The sequence below is a fragment of the Hyperoodon ampullatus genome, assembly GCF_949752795.1.
Source record: "Hyperoodon ampullatus genome assembly, chromosome: 4".
NCBI lineage: Eukaryota > Metazoa > Chordata > Mammalia > Artiodactyla > Ziphiidae > Hyperoodon > Hyperoodon ampullatus.
The window spans coordinates 38,287,538-38,308,365 of record NC_136917.1 but is presented as its reverse complement, the minus strand read 5'-3'; the positions used below and the strand labels follow the sequence as shown (position 1 = coordinate 38,308,365).

General features: G+C 47.8%; 1 protein-coding gene across 1 annotated transcript; it reads left to right on the top strand.

The window, feature by feature from the left end:
- Positions 1 to 856: 856 nt before the first annotated feature.
- Positions 857 to 19,086, top strand: LOC307051604 (uncharacterized protein C19orf44; the record flags this gene model as incomplete). The annotated part of the gene is made up of 7 exons (XM_079702056.1): positions 857 to 1,621; positions 3,240 to 3,561; positions 7,908 to 7,981; positions 13,148 to 13,565; positions 15,268 to 15,363; positions 16,749 to 16,915; positions 19,015 to 19,086. 7 exons carry the CDS (start codon positions 857 to 859, stop codon positions 19,084 to 19,086), a joined length of 1,914 nt encoding a protein of 637 aa, XP_079558182.1.
- Between the last annotated feature and the right edge of the window lie 1,742 nt (positions 19,087 to 20,828).

Genomic DNA, 20,828 nt, shown 5'->3' with positions numbered 1-20,828 from the left:
AGTCTTTAAAATCTTTTGAAACCTTGGTAAATCTTGGAGTGAATTGTTCATATTCCTTCAGGGGCACATGGGAACTCTGAGAATATGATGAAAACACTGGCCCTTTTCCCCAGAAAACTGTACACCAGCACACACATACAACACATGGCCGACCTTTGGGGGGGGGGTCTATGTCTGTCCATAGACCCCATCCCTGCTCCCAGGGCAGTAGTTCTCACACTGTAAGTAAAATAAGATTTCTGGGGAGCTCATTAAATATACAGATTGTGTTTCAACAGCTCTTTTTGAGAGAACTGAGGACACTTGGATAAAGGACAAAACCAGACTTGGGGTGCAACTGGGTAATAGGACTCACTCGGAGTAGAGCTGGGGTAACTGGAGAGGCAGTGAAGCACTGTAGGGGCGAGTGGGACCTTTGGAATTGGCCTGAGCTTTGAATTTGGCTCTGTTACTCGCTGGCCAGGTGACCTAACCTGTGGAGGCCTTCATTTCCTTCCTCTTCTCTATGAAAGAGGCATGACAACGACCAACTCTCAGTGTCGAGTGAGGATTAAATGAGATACTGTAGCTCTGAGCAGAGTGCCAGGCATACTGCTGGGCCTGAGAAGCACTGGCTCTCGTCTTTAATATGTAATGTGTCTCACTTAAGACCTGGCCTTGAACGGCATAGTTCAATGATAACGTACCAGGTGTCTTATTATTTTCGTTGTCATCATTGGGCTTGAAGGGGAGGCTCTGGCCAGATGGCAAAGGGGGATGTGGCCTCTCCCAGGTGGTGGGAAGCGTTGAGGGATTTGAATGTGCAGTCTGAACATCAGGTATTCTTACTGTAAGTTTTCTTTCTTTACTCCCTAGAATGGCTTCAATAAGAAAAACTAGCCGTACCGTGCATGATATCTTTGGCGACTTCAGTGATATTTCCTTAGAAGATTCAAAGATGGAAGAAATCCAGAACTTGGAAATCAGTAGAAGTCTTACCAAAATAGCACCCGGTCCGAGCAGATTTCTAAAAAGAAACCAGACTATGGATGGAAAACACTTATTCCCAAAAGAGAATGCTTTCCTGGGGAGTGGGCCCTGGCTCTCTTCAGGTAGAGCTTCGACCACTGCCTCGAAGGTCAGGGCCAATGCTGCGCTCACAAGGCTGGCCCAGATAGAAACCAAGATCAGGAACCGGAAGGTGCAGTTGGATTTGTCTGACGTGGAATCTGACCTGAAGACCTCTGAGGACTGGCTTCCTAGCAGAGCAGATGAATATCCCCCCAGAAGGACGGTTGACCTTTCTTCACAGAACACAGACAAAACCTCCCAGAAACAGGCCCTTGAAATTCCTGTCCCTGAGAGTGACATGCCGAGTGGGAAGGTCAGTAGGTTTCTAAAGAAGAGAGAAGCACCTGTGGAAAAGATATCCCCTGAAGCACATGTTGGGAAAGAGAGGGATTTTCAAACACCCAAAGAGAAAAAACCTCCTAGAAGACTGGATTCTCCAGACAGTGATGAAGAGGAAATGAAAGAGTTGCTGGGAAGCTTGATGGAATCTTCTAGCGAAAAAGAAGCATCCACAAATCAGGGTTTCACCAGCACCAAAGTCAGTGAGAAAGAACAAACAAAACTAGTCTCGGTAAGGTTTGCATGTATTTATTTTGTACTTGTATGCACTTTGCATTTGTACCTTTCTGTCATAGCACTAGAGACTTTTGAAGAGAGCCATCACCCGTAAACACTTCAGAAAGTGTTTGATGAGGAGAGGTTGGGTTTCAGCCAATCACGGGTACCCATTGCTGGGCTGCTCTGTAAGGGACAGGATTTGGGACACGTCAGGCAGTTTTGCACTCTGTGGAGCCTCGTAACTGTATACACCCCAGGATAGCACTTTGTATGACTGATCCAACACCAGCTGTGATCACTGCCATTGGTGATCCATGCCTACTTGTTGGTTGTACCACACAGGAATCACTAACTTGGGAAGGCTGCATTTCCATTTTCCAACTGTTCAATGCAAATGAACAGTTCAGTGGCATTTAGTGCATTCACGATGTTGTGTAACCACCACCTCTGTCTAGTTCCAAAACATTTTCATCATGCCAAAAGGAGACCCTTACCCAGTAATCCCTCCCTGTTTCCCCCTCCCCCAGACCCTAACAACTACTAATCTGCTTTCTGTCTCTGTGGGTTTGCCTGTTCTAGACATCTCGTGTAATGGAATCATACAACCTGTGGCCTTTTGTGTCTGGTTTCTTTCCCTTAGCACGATGTTCACAAGGTTCACTCACATTGTAGCGTGTGTCAGTGCTTCATTCCTTTCTATGGCTGAGTAATATTCCATTGTGTGGATGGACCACATTTTATTTATCCATTTGTCCATTGATGGACATTTGGGTTGTTTCTGCCTTTTGGCGATTGTGAAGCGTGTACAAGTATCTGTTTGAGTCCCTGTTTTCAATTCTTTGGGTTTATACCTAGGAGTTGAACTCTTGGGTCTTGTAGTAATTCTGTGTGTAACTTATTGAGGAACAGAAAAACTGTTTCCCACAGTGACTGCACCGTTTTACATTCCCACCAGCAGTGTATGAGGGTTCCAATTTCTCCACATCCTCACCAACACTTGTTATTTTTTGGGTTTTGTTTTTTTTTTTGGTTATAGCCATCCTAGTTGGTGTGAAGTGATGGGAAGGCTGCATTTTTTTTTTTTTTTTTTTTTTTTTGTGGTATGCGGGCCTCTCACTGTTGTGGCCTCTCCCGTTGCGGAGCACAGGCTCCGGATGAGCAGGCTCAGCAGCCATGGCTCACGGGCCCAGCCGCTCCACGGCATATGGGATCCTCCCAGACCGGGGCACGAACCCGTATCCCCTGCATCGGCAGGCGGACTCTCAACCACTGCGCCACCAGGGAGGCCCGGAAGGCTGCATTTTAAGGGGAAAAATCTGCATATTGATTTTGACTCTGTTGAAGATCCATGTTCTCAGGGGCCTTAGTTTAGAAAATGTGTAATTAACAATATGTATTTGAAAGCAAAGTGATATTTCTGATTATTTGTGGAGTATGTCTAATCCCAGTATTATCTTGTCTAAATGTTGTACCTTGACTTCCAGAGATGAGGAGAAAGGAGAGAAAGGGGCAGAGAGGGATAATGATTTGATCACCAGGACTCCTGCTCTCCACCAGCCACGATGTCCGATGATAAGGACTTACGTAGCATATGTTTGGTAATTTCCCTTCTTTTGTTTCCACCAAAGTAGGATCAGATCCCAAATCAACTGAGAGTCCTTTCGCTGCCCAGGAAGGATCTTTCCAGCTCAAAGCCATTTCCGACATCACGTCTACCAACCTCACGGTCAGCAGGTGGGACCCTTCACAGTGCTGGCTCGAGAACTCGCTCCCCACAGATTCCCATTTCAGAGGACACAGCCTCCCACACGGCATCGCTTTCCATCCCCAGCACCTTTCTGAAGTCCGTACCCTCGACAGTGGGGGATGGCAAGCTCTTGTCCTCCTCGAGAAGGAGTGAGGCTGGGCCTCAGGATGAGTCTCCCTCAGAAGCCGCCGATGAAAGTCTAAAAGGTAACCCTCGTCCCTGCGCAGAGTTGTCACCCCAGGGCAGGAAGGGCAAGACAGCCTCTAGGATCCCTGGCCTGGTGGTCACAGGGTATTGTCATGAGGGGTGCGAGTCACACCCTTGGCTTCCTGACCTTCTTTCCTAGGTGAGGGGCTACGTCAGATTGTTTTGTTCTGTCTTTATTTATTTATTTTTTTTGCGGTACGCGGGCCTCTCACTGTTGTGGCCTCTCCCGTTGCGGAGCACAGGCTCCAGATGCGCAGGCTCAGCGGCTATGGCTCACGGGACCAGCCGCTCCGAGGCATGTAGGATCTTCCTGGACCGGGGCACAAACCCGCGTCCCCTGCATCGGCAGGTGGACTCTCAACCACTGCACCACCAGGGAAGCCCTGTTCTGTCTTTAAAGCCTTCTTCTAGTAACCCTACCCAACGACAGAGCAAAAACAGAAATCCTTCTAGAGCCTCGTGCAAGAGGGCGGCAATGCAGTTTTCCTTGTTGTAAAAGAGAAATTTGCTTCCTTTCCTTTTTAAATTCAGAAAAAGAAACCAATCTCTAACCAGTCACAAACTTTTCTTTTTATAAATTTATTTATTTATTTTTGGCTGCGTTGGGTCTTCATTGCTGCGCACAGGCTTTCTCTAGTTGCAGCGAGCAGGGGCTACTCTTCATTGTGGTGCGCGGGCTTCTCATTGTGGTGGCTTCTCTTGTTGCAGAGCACAGGCTCTAGGCACGTGGGCTTCAGTAGCTGTGGCCCGCAAGCTCTAGAGCGCAGGCTCAGTAGTTGTGGCGCACGGGCTTAGCTGCTCCACGGCATGTGGGATCTTCCCGGACCAGGGCTCGAACCCGTGTCCCCTGCATTGGCAGGTGGATTCCTAACCACTGAGCCACCAGGGAATTCCCTCATAAACATTTTTATTGTTTCACCATCATTCAACGTGATTTTTATTTTAACATTGTATGTATTTAAGAAAGAGCAGAAAGAAAAAAGATGTGCAGCCAACATTGATTTCTCCCATCTGGGGTGCCTGATCATCAAATCTGAGTTAAATAACTGTGTCTTGAGTGCCTGCTGTGTGCCAGCACGTGCCAGCCATCGTGGTGTCAGGAACAGGATGACAAACAAGCCAACTCGCCCCTGCCCCCAAGTGCCAGGGTGATCCGTAGCCTGTGAATCAGTTGTAGGGGAGGAAAAATAGCTTTTTCCTTGTGTCCTTCTGGGTTCTTGGTTGGGGCTCTGTGACAAAAGACAGGTTAAAGGAGAAGAGTGTTCAGATATTAAATAAATATTTAATGTACGTTTTATGTGACACAGGAGCCTTCATAAGGAAATGGAAACCTGAAGAAACGGTTGCACCTTCTGCTAGGTTTGATGGGGAGTAGAATAGTTGTGGGATAATGTGATAGATGGAAGGATATGAGCCAAGGGTAGTAGATGAGGGGAGGTGTAGTTGGGGTTGCTCAGTGTTCCCCATCTTGGACATAAGGATGCTCCTTTCCTCCAGGTAGAGGGAAGGCATATCTTCTTACCTGAGGGCCTTACGACCTGATTCAGGGGAGAAGGTCGGGGAGTCCTTGCAGCCCCTGCTGTGTCTCAGATTCCTGCAGGTCAAAATATTCAAGATGCCAAGGTACCACCACGTAGGGGGCAGGGAGGAGAAGCACGGCCAACAAGAGTCCCTGCCACGCGCCCTTGTGAGGGTTGGAGAAGGCAGCGAAACGGGCTCACGGATGTGAGGAAATCCCTTTGAGCCCCCTCAGGGGCCACCGTCGGCCGGATGCCGTTTGGCACCTCACTGATCGGTCTCGTATCTTTGGGCCCAAGGGGCTGGTGAGTGGGTGTCCATGCCAGCCTGGCAGGTGTGGGTGAGGAGGTGGGTATAGCTGGCAGGCAGGCACCAGACCCAGGTTCCTGCCCTCCTGGGCTGCCCATCCAGGCTGCCCCTCAGCCCTCGCTGCTGGCCTGGAGGGCCCCCTCGGTGTCCAGACCCCGCCTTCCCTCATTCTGATGCAGCCTCACGGAAGCACGTAGCAAGGAGTGGTGAGTACAAGTCTGAGTTTGGGGTCCAGAATACCTGGGGTGGACATCCTTGCTCCGTCTCTTTCTGGCCGTGCAGTCTCAGGCTCTCTGTGCCGTGGTCTCCTCATCTGTAACATGGGGCAGAGCTGTGTCAGTGAGCTGGTGCCTGTGGAGTGCCTCAGTGGGGCCTCCTGCTCAGTAAGCGTGTGCGTGTCCAGGTTGGCTGATGTGACAATAACGTCATTCCTCAGCCAGTGACAACACTGTTCTGGAGAGCTCGTCCACAGTCTCCTGCAGTGCCTTGGCCCGAGCCGGCTGGGATGGCTTAGTTCAGAGGCTTTGCCCATGAACGTATCTCTGGACTTACGTGTCCAACACTCATTGTGGTAACTGGGAGTGTTAGAGGAGCTCGGAGGCGGGGGCGAGACCCTCACGCTAGAGTGACGAGCTGGGCTTTGATCTGGGTCTTATGCCGCCAGGCAGCCTGGTGTCTGGGGCTGCACTCAGCTCTGGGGCTGACTTTTGCAAAGAGAGTAGACGGCTCAGTCTTCCATCTCCTGCTCCTCCCCAGCGCTGTGCCACCTGCGGGAGGGCCCTGCTCCCGTCTGCTCTTGCTAACTGTCCCCTGCCTGTTCCTAGAATTGGGGGTCTCATCCTGCCTCCTCAGGGAGACTCATCCCTCCAACCTAGCACGTGCCCTCCGTGGAAGCCTCTGGACACCTTAGGCCCCCCTCGGAAGTGTCTGTTCAACTCAGCCATGATTGGATCATGTACCTGCTTGAGTTTTGAGGCCCCGCAGGGTGGACCCCCCCACCCTCCCCATCCTCAGGTGCGTGCACACATGCACGCGTGCACACACACACACACACACACACACACACAGCCTCTGTGCCTCGGGCCTGAAATGAGCCACGTGATGGGGTCCCTATGAATACTGGCAGCCGGTCGGCCTCCCCCATCCTGGGGAGGAGTGGGCTCACATACTGATGGGGCAGAAGCCTGCTGGGACACCCGAACTGCGCAGAGCCTTCCTGCTCCTGAGTAACCTGCACCCAAGGCATTTGGGCGCTGGCGACTGGCCAGCTGGCGCCAGAGTTAAGTGCCCTTAACTTGCTTTAAATGAGAACTTAGGATGAGGTGCCAGTCCCCCAGCGGAGGGCCCCCCTCTCCTACCTCAAGCACACGTGTCACTGGGCGTCCTTCCTTGCATCATGATCATCTCCTCTGTCTAGGCCAGGGGCTGAGAGGTCCGTGGTCTGTGTTTTGTTTCTTTGTTTTGCTTTGTTTTTTTGGCCTCACTTCTTGTCCTGTGGGATCTTAGTTCCTTAGTTCCCCAACCAGGGATTGAACCCAGGCCCTCGGCAGTGAAAACGCAGAGTCCTAACAACTGGGAATTACCCCATCGTCTGTTTTTTTTTTTTTTTTCTTTGCACTGGGTCCCGCAGATCCTGTGGCCAGACCTGGTGTCAGCTCCTCCTTCCCCAGCCAAGTCTCCAACCCCCTTGAGGTTATAACTCCCTCCTCTCAGACCTCCAGGGCCCCTGAACACATGTTCACAATACTTGGCTCTTTTATTTAAAAAAATTTTTTTTAATGTTTTATTTATTTATTTTTGGCTGCATTGGGTCTTCCTTGCTGCGTGCAGGCTTTATTCTAGTTGTGATGAGCAGGGGCTACTCTTCGTTGCGGAGCACGGGCTTCTCATTGGGGTAACTTCTCTTGTTGCAGAGCACGGGCTCTAGGGCACGTGGGCTTCAGTAGTTGTGGCTCGTGGGCTTAGTTGCTCTGTGGCATTTGAGATCTTCCTGGACCAGGGCTCGAACCCATGTCCCCTGCACTGGCAGGCGGATTCTTAACCAGTGCACCACAAGGGAAGCCCAGTCGTCTGTTTGTATGAATAAAGTTTGTTTTGTTTTTTTTTTTTGGCTGCACTGCGTGGCATGTGGGATCTCAGTTCCCCGACCAGGGATTGAACCTGCATCCCCTGCTTTGGAAGGCTGGATTCTTAACTGCAGAACCATGGGGCAAGTCCCTATAAATAAAGTTTTACTGGGACACAGCCATACCCATTTGTTTACACATGGTCCATGGCGGCTTTCGAATCATGAGGGCAGAGCTGAGCAATGGTGACAGAGACAGACTAGCCCAAAAAGCCAAAAATATTTACGACCTATCCCTTTAGAGAAAAAGCACTTGGATCCCTGGGCTCGCTTTCTGAGGACAGGGACTGCAGGCCTTCCGCTCTTCCTATCCCTAGCACTTAACCCAGTGCCTACAACAGGATGGTAAACGCATGTGGAGTAAATATCGGCATGTTATATTTTTGATTACAGATTTGAGAATAAACATTTTATCCCTTGATGATCTGGCTCCAGCTGTCAGTGAGAAATCAGACTTGGAACAGAAAGTAAGTACAAAAAACTGATATTTCATTTTAGGCCTTTGGGTAGAACGGCTTACAACCGTTATGCCTCATTTAGGTCAGTGGTTCTCACCTGGAGGCGATTGCTCCCCTAGGGGACACTTGGCGATGTCTCGCAACACTGTGGTCATGACTGGGGTGCAGGGTGCTACTGGCATTCAGTGGGTAGTGGTCAGGGATGTCCTGTGCCAGTGTCCCGCAATGCATAGGATGGCCCCCGCTGCAAAGAATGTTCATGTCTCAAATGTCAGCATGCCATGGGTGGAGACCCCTGATTTAGGTAATAACAGGATAGAGCTACTTAACATATGGGAAGATTAAAGCAGATCCCACTTAACTTCCCCACAACAGTACCTGCACTAACCTGTACTTGTTGCATTGCCCCGTGGTGATTCTTTCCGTATTAGTAACCACCTCATTATCAACGCATGTTTTGATAATACATAATAATGACACTTTAACAGATTTCACCCACGTGCCAGCTACACATGCTCCCAACATCAATGCTAAGTGCAGCAGCCTTGTGCTGAAGGGTTTCAAGAGTTCTGCTCAAGGAAACACAAGAGAAGGAAAAGACCTACGAAAACAAACCCAGAACAATTAAGAAAATGGTAATAGGAACATACATATCGAAATTACCTTAAACGTAAATGGATTAAATGCTCCAACCAAAAGACATAGACTGGCTGAATGGATACAAAAACAAGACCCATATATATGCTGTCTACAAGAGACCCACTTCGGACCTAGGGACACATATAGACTGAAAGTGAGGGGATGGAAAAAGATATTCCATGCAACTGGAAATCAAAAGAAAGTTGGAGTAGCTATTCTCATATCAGACAAAATTGACTTTAAAATAAAGACTATTAGAAGAGACAAAGAAGGACACTACATAATGATCAAGGGATCAATCCAAGAAGAAGATATAACAATGGTAAATATTTATGTACCCAACATAGGAGCACCTCAGTACATAAAGCAAATGCTAACAGCCATAAAAGGGGAAATCGACAGTAACACAATCATAGTAGGGGACTTTAACACCCCACTTTCACCAATGGACAGATCATCCAAAATGAAAATAAATAAGGAAACACAAGCTTTAAATGACACATGGACTTAACTGGTATTTATAGGACATTCCATCCAAAAACAACAGAATACACTTTCTTCTCAAGTGCTCAAGGAACATTCTCTAGGATAGAGCATATCTTGGGTCACAAATCAAGCCTTGGTAAATTTAAGAAAATTGCAGTCATGTCAAGTATCTTTTCCGACCACAACGCTATAAGAATAGATATCAATTACAAGAAAAAAACTGTAAAAAATACAAACACATGGAGGCTAAACAATACGCTACTAAATAACCAATAGATCACTGAAGAAATCAAAGAGGAAATCAAAAAGTACCTAGAAACAAATGACACGATGACGCAAAACATACGGGATGCAGAAAAAGCAGTTCTAAGATGGAAGTTTATAGCAGTACAATCCTACCTCAGGAAACAAGAAAAATCTCAAATAAACAACCTAACCTTATACCTAAAACAATTAGAGAAAGAAGAACAAAAAAACCCCAAAGTTAGCAGAAGGAAAGAAATCATAAAGATCAGAAATAAATGAAAAAGAAATGAAGGAAATGATAGCAAAGATCAATAAAACTAAAAGCTGGTTCTTTGAGAAGATAAAATTGATAAACCGTTAGCCAGACTGATCAAGAAAAAAAGGAGAAGACTCAAATCAACAGAATTAGAAATGAAAAAGGAGAAGTAACAACTGACACTGCAGAAATACAAAGGATCATGAGAGATTACTACAAGCAACTATATGCCAATAAAATGGACAACCTGGAAGAAATGGACAAATTCTTAGAAAAGTACCACCTTCCGAGACTGAACCAGGAAGAAATAGAAAGTATAAACAGACCAATCACAAGCACTGAAATTGAGACTGTGATTTAAAATCTTCCAACAAACAAAAGCCCAGGACCAGATGGCTTCACAGGTGAATTCTATAAAACATTTAGAGAAGAGCTAACACCTATCCTTCTTAAACTCTTCCAAAATGTAGCAGAGGGAGGAACACTCCCAAACTCATTCTACGAGGCCACCGTCACCCTGATACCAAAACCAGACAAAGGTGTCACAAAAAAAGAAAACTACAGGCCAATATCACTGATGAGCATAGATGCAAAAATTCTCAACAAAATACTAGCAAACAGAATCCAACAGCCCATTAAAAGGATCATACACCACAATCAAGTGGGGTTATCCCAGGAATGCAAGGATTCTTCAATATATGCAAATCAATCAATGTGATACACCATATTAACAAATTGAAGGATAAAAACCATATGATAATCTCAGTAGATGCAGAAAAAGCTTTTGACAAAATTCAACACTGATTTATGATAAAAACTCTCCAGAAAGTAGGCATAGAGGGAACCTACCTCAACATAATATAGGCCATATATGACAAACTGACAGCCAACATCATTCTCAATGGTGAAAAACTGAAACCATTTCCTCTAAGATCAGGAAGAAGACAAGGTTGTCCACTCTCACCACTATTATTCAACATAGTTTTGGAAGTTTTAGCCACAGCAATCAGAGAAGAAAAAGAAATAAAAGGAATCCAAATCAGAAAAGAAGAAGTAAAGCTGTCACTGTTTGCAGATGACATGATACTTTACAAAGAGAATCCTAAAGAGGCTACCAGAAAACTACTAGAGCTAATCAATGAATTTGGTAAAGTAGCAGGATACAAAATTAATGTACAGAAATATCTTGCATTCCTGTACACTAATGATGAAAAATCCAAAAGAGAAATTAAGGAAACACTCCCATTTACCATTGCAACAAAAAGAATAAAATAGGGCTTCCCTGGTGGCACAGTGGTTGAGAGTCTGCCTGCCGATGCAAGGGACGTGGGTTTGTGCCCCGGTCCGGGAAGATCCCACATGCCGCAGAGCGGCTGGGCCCGTGAGCCATGGCCGCTGAGCCTGTGCGTCCGGAGCCTGTGCTCCACCATGAGAGAGGCCACAACAGTGAGAGGCCCGCGTACCGCAAAAAAAAAAAAAAAAAAAAAAAAGAATAAAATACCTAGGAATAAACCTACCTAAGGAGACAAAAGACCTGTATGCAGAAAACTATAAGATACTGATGAAAGAAACTAAGGATGATACAAACAGATGGAGAGATATACCATGTTCTTGGAATGGAAGAATCAACATTGTGAAAATGACTATACTACCCAAAGCAATCTACAGATTTGGTGGAATCCCTATCAAACTACCAATGGCATTTTTCACAGAACTAGAACAAAAAATTTCACAATTTGTATGGAAACACGAAAGACCCCGAATAGCCAAAGCAATCTTGAGAAAGAAAAACGGAGCTGGAGAATCAGGCTCCCTGACTTCAGACTATACTACAAAGCTACATTCATCAAGACAGTATGGTAGTAACACAAAAACAGAAATATAGATCAATGGAACAGACAGCCCAGAGATAAACCCATGCACATATGGTCACCTTATCTTTGATAAAGGAGGCAAGAATATACAATGGAGAAAAGACAGCCTCTTCAATAAGTGGTGTTGGGAAAACTGGACAGCTACACATAAAAGAATGAAATTAGAACACTTCTTAACACCATACACAGAAATAAACTCACAATGGATTAAAGACCTAAATGTAAGGCCAGACACTGTAAAACTCTTAGAGGAAAACATACACAGAACACCCTGTGACATAAATCACAGCAAGATCCTTTTTTGACCGACCTCCTAGAGAAATGGAAATAAAAACAAAAATAAACAAATGGGACCTAATGAAACTTAAAGGCTTTTGCACAGCAAAGGGAACCATAAACAAGACAAAAAGAAAACCCTCAGAATGGGAGAAAATATTTGCAAATGAAGCAACTGACAAAGGATTAATCTCCAAAATATACAAGCAGCTCATGCAGCTCAATATCAAAAAAACAAACAACCGACTCCAAAAATGGACAGAAGACCTAAATAGACATTTCTCCAAAGAAGATATACAGATTGACAACAAACACATGAAAGATGCCCAACATCACTAATCATTAGAGAAATGCAAATCAAAACTACAATGAGGTATCACCTCATACCGGTCAGAATGGCCAGCATCAAAAAATCTAGAAACAATAAATGCTGGAGAGGGTGTGGAGAGAAGGGAACCCTCTTGCACTGTTGGTGGGAATGTAAACTGATACAGCCACTGTGGAGAACAGTATGGAGGTTCCCTAAGAAACTAAAAATAGAACTACCATATGACCCAGCAATCCCACTACTGGGCATATACCCTGAGAAAACCATAATTCAAAAAGAGCCATGTACACAATGTTCATTGCAGCAGTATTTACAATAGCCAGGACATGGAAGCAACATAAGTGTCTATCGACAGATGAATGGATAAAGAAGATGTGGCACATACATACAATGGAATATTACTCAGCCATAAAAAGAAATGAAATTGAGTTATTTGTAGTGAGGTGGATGGATGTAGAGTCTGTCCTACAGAGTGAAGTAAGTCAGAAAGAGAAAAACAAATGCCATATGCTAACAAATACATATGGAATCTAAAAAAAAAAAAAAGGTTCTGATGAACCTAGGGGCAGAACAGGAATAAAGATGCAGACGTAGAGAATGGACTTAAGGACACGGGGAGGGGGAAGGGTCAGCTGAGAGTAGCTTTGACGTATACACTACCAAATGTAAAATAGATTTTACATTTATTTTACATTTATCCCTAGTGGGAAGCAGCCGCATATCCCAGGGATATCAGCTCGGTGCTTTGTGACCACCTAGAGGGGTGGGATAGGGAGGGTGGGAAGGAGATGCAAGAGGGAGGGGATATGGGGATATATTTATGCATATAGCTGATTCACTTTGTTATGCAGCAGAAACTAACACAACATTGTAAAGCAATTATACTCCAATAAAGATGTTTAAAAAAAAATGTTCTGCTTACGATACTCAGCCTGCCTAAATCTAGGAAGGACAGCATGGACCCTCACCTCCTGGGCCCTTGGGGTGCCCTCATTCTAACGCAGTGGTATTCCGAGCTTGTTGGTCATTCGAAAACACTTTCCAGTGACCTCTGCCATCCTTTGTTTTAGAAAGAAGGTCAAGGGGAAAAGGCATCCAGCAAAAGCCCCTGGGCTGGGCTCCCCGCCTCTGGAAGCGAGATTTCTGAGTGCCTGAGCCAGCGGTCCGTCTTGTCCCCTGGACCCAAGGGCACTTCTAGCCTGGGGTCAAAGTCTCAGGAACGTACGGCCAGCACAGTGAGCTCGGCTTATTCGGATGATTTTGAAAAATCCCCCAGTTCAACAACATCTGAGTCGATGCCCCATTCTGAGGAGTCTCCTGACAGGACGCTGGCGACTCGGTCTGAATTTTCTGCAAGCCTGAAGACAGACCTTCCTCCACCAACTCCCAAGTCTCAGAAAAAGTGGGCCAAGGGTGTTACAAGAGTCATGGTGAAGGAGATGGCTGTGCAGACCCTCGATCCCGCCTTCACCTACCAGTGGGCTAAGGGTAAGCATGTTGGTTGGAGGAGGGAGGGGCAGGCCAGAGGCAGCGACAGGCAGGAACCCTGGGGCCAGGAGGTCTGGGTTGTCGTCATTAGTCAGCTGGGGGGACCTCAGCACCCTGTTTCCTCTCCCACAGAAGAGGGGGCTCCTTGGGTACTCCTCACTGTCTTCCAAGCTCTAAAACACTGAAAGGTTTCAAACCAAAGACTAAAGTAGTGGTTCTCAGCTGGGGTGATCCTGGCCCCAGGGGACAGGCATTGGCAAGATCTGGGCGATGGGAAGTCTATGGGTGGAGGCCAGGGGTGCTGCTCAACATCTTGCAGTGGCCAGGACGGCCTGGCCAGAGAGTGACCCCGCCCCAAATGTCAGTGGTACCCAGGGTGACAGGAACCGCCTTCCGGGACAGCATGTCCTCAGGCACTTTGTGGGGCCCCAGCATGGAGGCTCCAAGGGCTGCTGTGTCGCCCATCTGGCTGGTTGTCTGAACTCACCGCGTTTGTCGGTGGATTCTCTTCTGGGGTGCAGCAGGCACTGCTCATCTTTTCTCTTGTCCCCAGCATTGGTCTTGGCCCTTGCGGATGGAAAGGTCGCTTTCTTTTAGCGAGTCTCCTGCTCCCTTTTCTTGTCTAGACAACACCCGCAATACAGACAGAGCTTGTTTCCAGACTGTGCGCTGGGGTGCGGTTCTCCCTTTGTCTGTTCATTTGGATTTGGAGGGCTTAGTCATACATCCCCCGGGACCTCACACCTGGCTGGGGGCGTGACTGTTCTGTTTCTCAGGGAGGAAGGTCAGTCAGACGAGCCAACGCAGATCACTAGAAGGTGTTCAAGGGGATTTTAAACCCTGGTTCTGTGTCCCTCTCCAGTTCCTCCTGCTGCCTTTCTGACAGCCTAGCCTGTGGGCAGCAAATGTGCCCATTTTTGTTTCTTTTTTTTGCAATTTAAAGAGATGGACATGGGGTGGGGGGAAGGGTAAGCTGGGACGAAGTGAGAGAGTGGCATGGACATATATACACTACCAAATGTAAAATAGATAGCTAGTGGAAAGCAGCCGCATAGCACAGGGAGATCAGCTCCGTGCTTTGTGACCACCTAGAGGGGTGGGATAGGGAGGGTGGGAGGGAGACGCAAGAGGGAGGAGATATGGGGATATATGTATATGCATAGCTGATTCACTTTGTTATAGAGCAGAAACTAACACACCATTGTGAAGCAATTACACTGCAATAAAGATTTTTTTTTTAAAGTGAAAAATAAAAAATAAAGAGATGCTTTCATAAAACATTGGTGGTGTTGATTTCCTAGACGCGGCCTGACTTTGAAAGGAGGGAGAAAAAAGGCAGCGTAAATCAACCAGCCAGTTAGAATCCAGGGAACATTCTGAAGCCCTCAAATAGCTGTGGAAGGAGGGCAGAGCCAGGGGAGGGCACGATGCCACAGTTGTCAGCTGCGCTGAGCTGTGGTGACCACTTCAGCCAGCACACCTGACTTGTATATTGAACAGGGAGAACCTACCAGAAAGATGGAGGCAGGTTTGGGAAAATTTTAAAAGGGGGAACGGTTAAAAAAGCAAGGAGGGTGGCCATCACATTCGGAAAGAGAAAAGGACAGATTCATGTAGCTTATTTCAGCCTCATACCTGTTGATGCGAAAGTCATTGCTCTGAATCCTGCCCACTCACCTCTCCCCCTTTGTCCTTGGGACAGCGGCCGGCGTAGCGGCCATCGGACCAGCCCTGGGAGGTGCCTACGTGGACCCCTCGCCCATCGCCAGCCACGTCATCAGTGCGGACGCCATAGAAGGTAACAGCCCAGCTCACCTTGTGGGTCCCTTAGGTCAAGGACACCGATGTTGGACAGAACAGGAAGGCTACCAGGAACATACCTATGAGCCTTCCACCCCAACAGGGCCATCTTTATTTTGTGTGTTCCCCTCAGAGCCTTTCTGTCCAGAATCCATAGGTGTTTTCCTCTGGAAGACACTCAGCCAGTACTGAGCGGCCCAGCCCTGTGGACACGACACTTGCCTCCTTGCTGAGTGTGGGAGAGTCGTGGGGCCCTGGGGAGGCCCAGCCCAGCCTCGGGCAAGAGGAAGACGCCCAGCAGCCACCTTGGGAAACCCAGTCTGTGTCAGGTCCCGCAGGGCTGCTGATGACTCGCATCTGTCTAGAGCCTGCTTTCTTCCCCCCATTTCCATTTTCTTAACATTTTTAGAAGATGAAGATATTAAAATATCTTTGGTTGCAATAAGTGAAATATTTATATCCTTAAAAAAAAAACTGTTTTTAAACACAATATTAACCTCAACAATTTTTCCATGTTACTCTGTAGTCTTAGTAATGATCATTTTTAACAGTTGCAGTTATTTTTTTAAATTTTTAAATTTTTTATTTTTTAATATTGATTTTATTTTTTGGCTGCGGTGGGTCTTCGTTGCTGAGCGGGGGCTACTGTTCGTCGCGGTGTGTGGGCTTCTCATTGCGGTGGCTTCTCTTGTTGCGGAGCACGGGTTCTAGGCACGCCGGCTTTAGTAGTTGTGGCACGCGGGCTCAGTAGTTGTGGCTCACGGGCTCTAGAGCACAGGCTCAGTAGTTGTGGCGCATGGGCTTCGTTGCTCCGCGGCATGTGGGATCTTCCCGGACCAGGGCTCGAACCCGTGTCCCCTGCATTGGCAGGCGGATTCTTAACCACTGTGCCACCAGGGAAGCCCTGGTTGCAGTTATTTTTAATTGTACTTTTATTTAGTTAATTATTATATTTTAATTGCATTTTAAATTATTTTAATTATGTGTTTAAAAATTCATAGTGTAAAATTTACCCTCTTCCCCATTTTTAAGTGTACAGTTCAGGAGTGTTAGATTCGCACTGTGCGGTTGCAGTTTGGGGAGCCGTGTCACTGGCCTTCTTTCCTTGTGTTGGACGCCAAGGTTGAGGCTTCCGGTTCTGCCTGGGAGCTGCGCTGAGGTTGTGAGATCCACACAAAGTCAGCGAAGAGAGCGGTTCATTTACTACTGAGTAGAGAGAGGCACAGAATAGGCGAGTCCTTTGCTGCTTCCGAAGGTGGCAGCACCTGCTGAGAGCATCCCGACACAGTCCACGGTTGGGGGTTGCGGGACCCTCGCGGGGAGCGGGTCTGGCCAGGGGGATGGGGCCCCGGGGGCTGCCGACTGACACGGAACCCGGTGCAGCCCTGACAGCGTATAGCCCGGCCGAGTTCGCGCTCAACGATGTGCTGAAGCAGCAACTGAGCCTGACACAGCAGTTCATCGAGGCCAGCCGGCACCTGCATGCATCCCTCCTGCACTCCCTGGACCAGGACTCATTCCATTACCACACCCTGGAGGAAACCAAAGAGGTGACCATGGCGCAGCTAACCCTTCCCGGGAAAGAGAGGGCAGGTGGCTTCCCACGCTCAGCCTGGGGTGGCGGGGACGCTGGGGGCCCAGCCACCTTCACCTTCAGTCCTCGTGGAAGGAGTCCTGTTCTCTCTTTGGCCATGACCAGGGCTGGTGCGGGGCAGGGACACTGAGAGCCAGCCACAGCCCAGGCTCTGTGTGACCTCGGACCAAAGGTGACCTCCTCGGTGAGGGTCCTGTCCCTCTACCTACCGTTCCCGTGGGCCACCACAGGCAGGGCCCCTCTCCTCAGTCCCAAGGGCTAAGCTCAAGGGATGTCACACTCACCTCTATTTTTCCCTCCAAAATTTATTTTTTTGTCTGATTACAAAAAACATTGTATAAAAATTTTGTTGGAGATATGTAGCTTATAAAGTTCTCCATAATTTCAGAGATAACTATTACCAACTTGATTTATATTCTTTAGATTTTTCCTATGTAAAATATAAACTGTTATGTACATGTACAATATTATATCTTACATATTTTATACTATGTATAAAATATATAGAAGAGGTATAGTATTTGTATATAAAATATGATATATATATATTTCTTTACAGAAATGGCATCATACTATATGAGTTGTTCTGCATGGTGATTTTTATCATTTTATCTACAAATATTTCAGTATATATTTCTTAAAAATAAGGACTTAAAAAAAATAGTCACAATGCCAGTATACCAAAACCAAATTAACTTTTTTTTTGTTTTGCTTGTGGGATCTTAGTTCCCTGACTAGGGATCAAACCCGTGCCCTTGGCAGTGAAAGTGCAGAGTCCTAACCACTGGACAGCCAGGGAATTCCTGCAACATTTTTTTTTTTTTGGCTGCATTGGGTCTTTGTTGCTGCGTGTCGGCTTTTCTCTAGTTGCGGTGAGCGGGGGCTACTCTTCATTGCGGTGTGCAGGCTTCTCATTGGGTGGCTTTTCGTGTTGCAGAGCACGGGCTCTAGGTGCACAGGCTTCAGTAGTTGTGGCTTGTGGGCTCTAGAGTACAGTCTCAGTAGTTGTGGCACACAGGCTTAGTTGCTCCGTGGCATCTTCCCAGACTAGGGCTCGAACCCGTGCCCCCTGCATTGGCAGGCGGATTCTCAACCACTGCGCCACCAGGGAAGCCCTAAGTTTTCTTGATATCATTAGATATCCAGTGTTCAGATTTCCGCTCATCTCATAAAAGTTGTACCTTTTTTTCCTATTTTTTTCATCAGTGTCCAAAGTGGTACATCAAGATTGTTTGATGTCTTAATCTAGAGCAGTGGTTCTCAGCCCTAAGCAGCGTCAGACCCCTGAGGGCCTGACCACTGGGGTTGTGTTGGCAGCAGGGTGGGCCTAGCAGTGGGCATTTCTCCCATGGGCCCATTGGGGACCCACTTTGAGAACCACTGCTCTAGAGGTCTTTCCCCCTCCCCCATCTCTTTTGTTTCCTTGCAGTTTATTGGTTGGAAGAAAACAGGTTGTCCTGGGACTTCCCTGGCGGTCCAGTGGTTGACTCTGTGCTTCCAATGCAGGGGGTGTGGGTTCGATCCCTGACTGGGAAACAAAGATCCCATATGCCGCATGGTGTGGCCAAAAAAAAGAAAGAAAATAGGTTATCTGACGATTCCCCACATTCTGGACTGGGCTGATTGCTCCCCAGTGGAGTCCTTTTAACTTGTTCCTCTGTTGGATGTGCATCAGTTGATTGGATGCAGGCTGAAGTGACCTGACTACGTCACCTGCCTGCAGCCCACATGTGGCTGCCTGCTCTCTGCTCCAGGCCCACACCCTGAGAGTGGCACCTAAGTCCTCCCCAACCGGTGTCCTCTGAGGGCACCCCGGGTAGCCCTGCCCCTCACCACGGTCCCTCTTCCCTTCCAGGCTCAGTCAGGGCTCACCCCTTGCAGGGTACCTGCCCGGACGCTGCCTGGGTTCACCTCTCCTCTTCTGTTTCCATTGCCACCTGGCATCCCTTCATTTTTTCTGTTAGCCCCTGGGGGTAGGCACCATCTCCAGGACCCAGAGCCTCAGTAGACTGAGGCAGCAGTGGTGATGGCTTCCGTGTGTCCTCTGCCCCACAGTACATCAGGCAACACAGGCCCACCCCGCTGACCATGGAGGAGGCCCTGGAGGAGGTGAAGAAGGAGCTGTGAACGCCGGGAGGTGAGACAGACTCATGGGTCTAAGGAGCTGGTCCCGTAAACCAGCTGTGACGCTCACACCTTAGTTCCCAGGGGACATTCAGTGGTGGGGGCAGGTGGCACCCAGGACTCACCTGAGAATCCCAGCTGCAGCCTTTTCTAGCTGAGTAGTTGAGCCCTCCCAGCCCCCATTTCCTCAGTGTGCATGGCACCTGAGAGGACGTACCACACAGGCCAGTGGAAATGGAACCCCAGGTGGAGCTGTCACCACTCGTGGCAGGACAGAGGATGCCAGCCTGTCTGGAACCACATGGAGCCACGAGGAAACAGGACCAGGCGTCCACGCCGGGGACTCCCAGGAGACACCAGGGCAGAGCTTCTGACCCGACTCCACAATTCAGACAAAGTCTGCACTCAGGACACACCTCCTCCCTCCTCAGCCTGAGCACGCTTCTGACTTAAACGCAGAGAAAAACGTCTTTAAAAAAAAAAGTCTTTATTTGAAGCAAAACAGTAAAATCCACAAGAAATTGTTAACAACACGTTTACATTTTATCCTGAATCAGACATGTTTCAACAATTCACAGCTACAGGAAATCTAGAACAAAATCAAATATTTTAACACATCAGGTGGAAAAGTTGGAGAAAATTTTGCATCTTATTGAAAAGAATTTTTCAAAAATGTTTCTGTACAAATAAATGGCACTGCACCAAGCTGCCCGCGGATGCTGAGTGCAGCCAATCCCAGGCGGTCGCTCAGCAGCTCCCGGCAGAGGCGGCTCCCTCCAGCCTCACCTCCCTTTGGGGGCAGCTTGGGGCAGGCAAAGGAAGTGACAGAGCAGGAAGCAGGGCCCGTGGTCGCTCTCCACACTCTGGATGTGAATGGGCCGTTGCACGTGAGTGCTGGTGTGCGGGTTCCTCTCCGTGAAAAACACAAGTAGAGACACTAAGGGTACAGATTCTCCAAGGGCGTCATCATTACGTGACCTGGAGATGCCTCAGATAAGTTTCCTCAGAACCTTTTGTTTCTGCAGGGAACAGCAAATGGCTAACGTTCAAACAAAAACAAAAACAAAAAACAAACAAAAAACCCACCTCAACTTAAACAGCTTAAATAACTAAGGGCTAGTATGTCTCAGAGGAATCAGGTTTCAAATTATCTCACTGGGTATCAACCTAGATCAGTATTTTTTTCTAAAACTAAACCATTTGGAGTAAAAATGAAAACCCTGTTTAACTTTGCAAATCAAAAAGATTTTGTTTTTCCATTTTTAGAGTGAGCAGTACCAGCGCCTGGCCTGAGCCTTCTCACAACACAACTGATGGGAGAGTGGGAGGGCTGGCCCCTTGGGCTGGGCTGGCGTGTGCCCTCAGGGCCCCTCCTCCGTGCACTCCCACAGGTTTTAGAGGCTCAGGCTGAGGGGAGATGTGAGACAGCCGTTCCTTCAGATGACAAGAATTCTTATCCAGGGGTCTTGTGTTTCTCGCTTCACTGTCCAGGGAAATAAGCTCATTGTCGAGTTGGCTGGGCATCTCCTCGTGACTCTTGCTGCTACGTTAGAGCTGGTTTGCAGGTGGGGCCTGGGCCTTCCGTGCCATCAAGCGTGGCACTCGTCACAAGGCCTGCCGAAGTCTTCCTTCTCTTCTGTCGCTCCCCACAGATGGAGACAGTGTGAGAACCGAGCTGTCCCTACCATCTTCCACTGTCAGTAAGCCAAGAAGGGTCCAACAGTCCTCGCTGCCGGTGGCCGGCC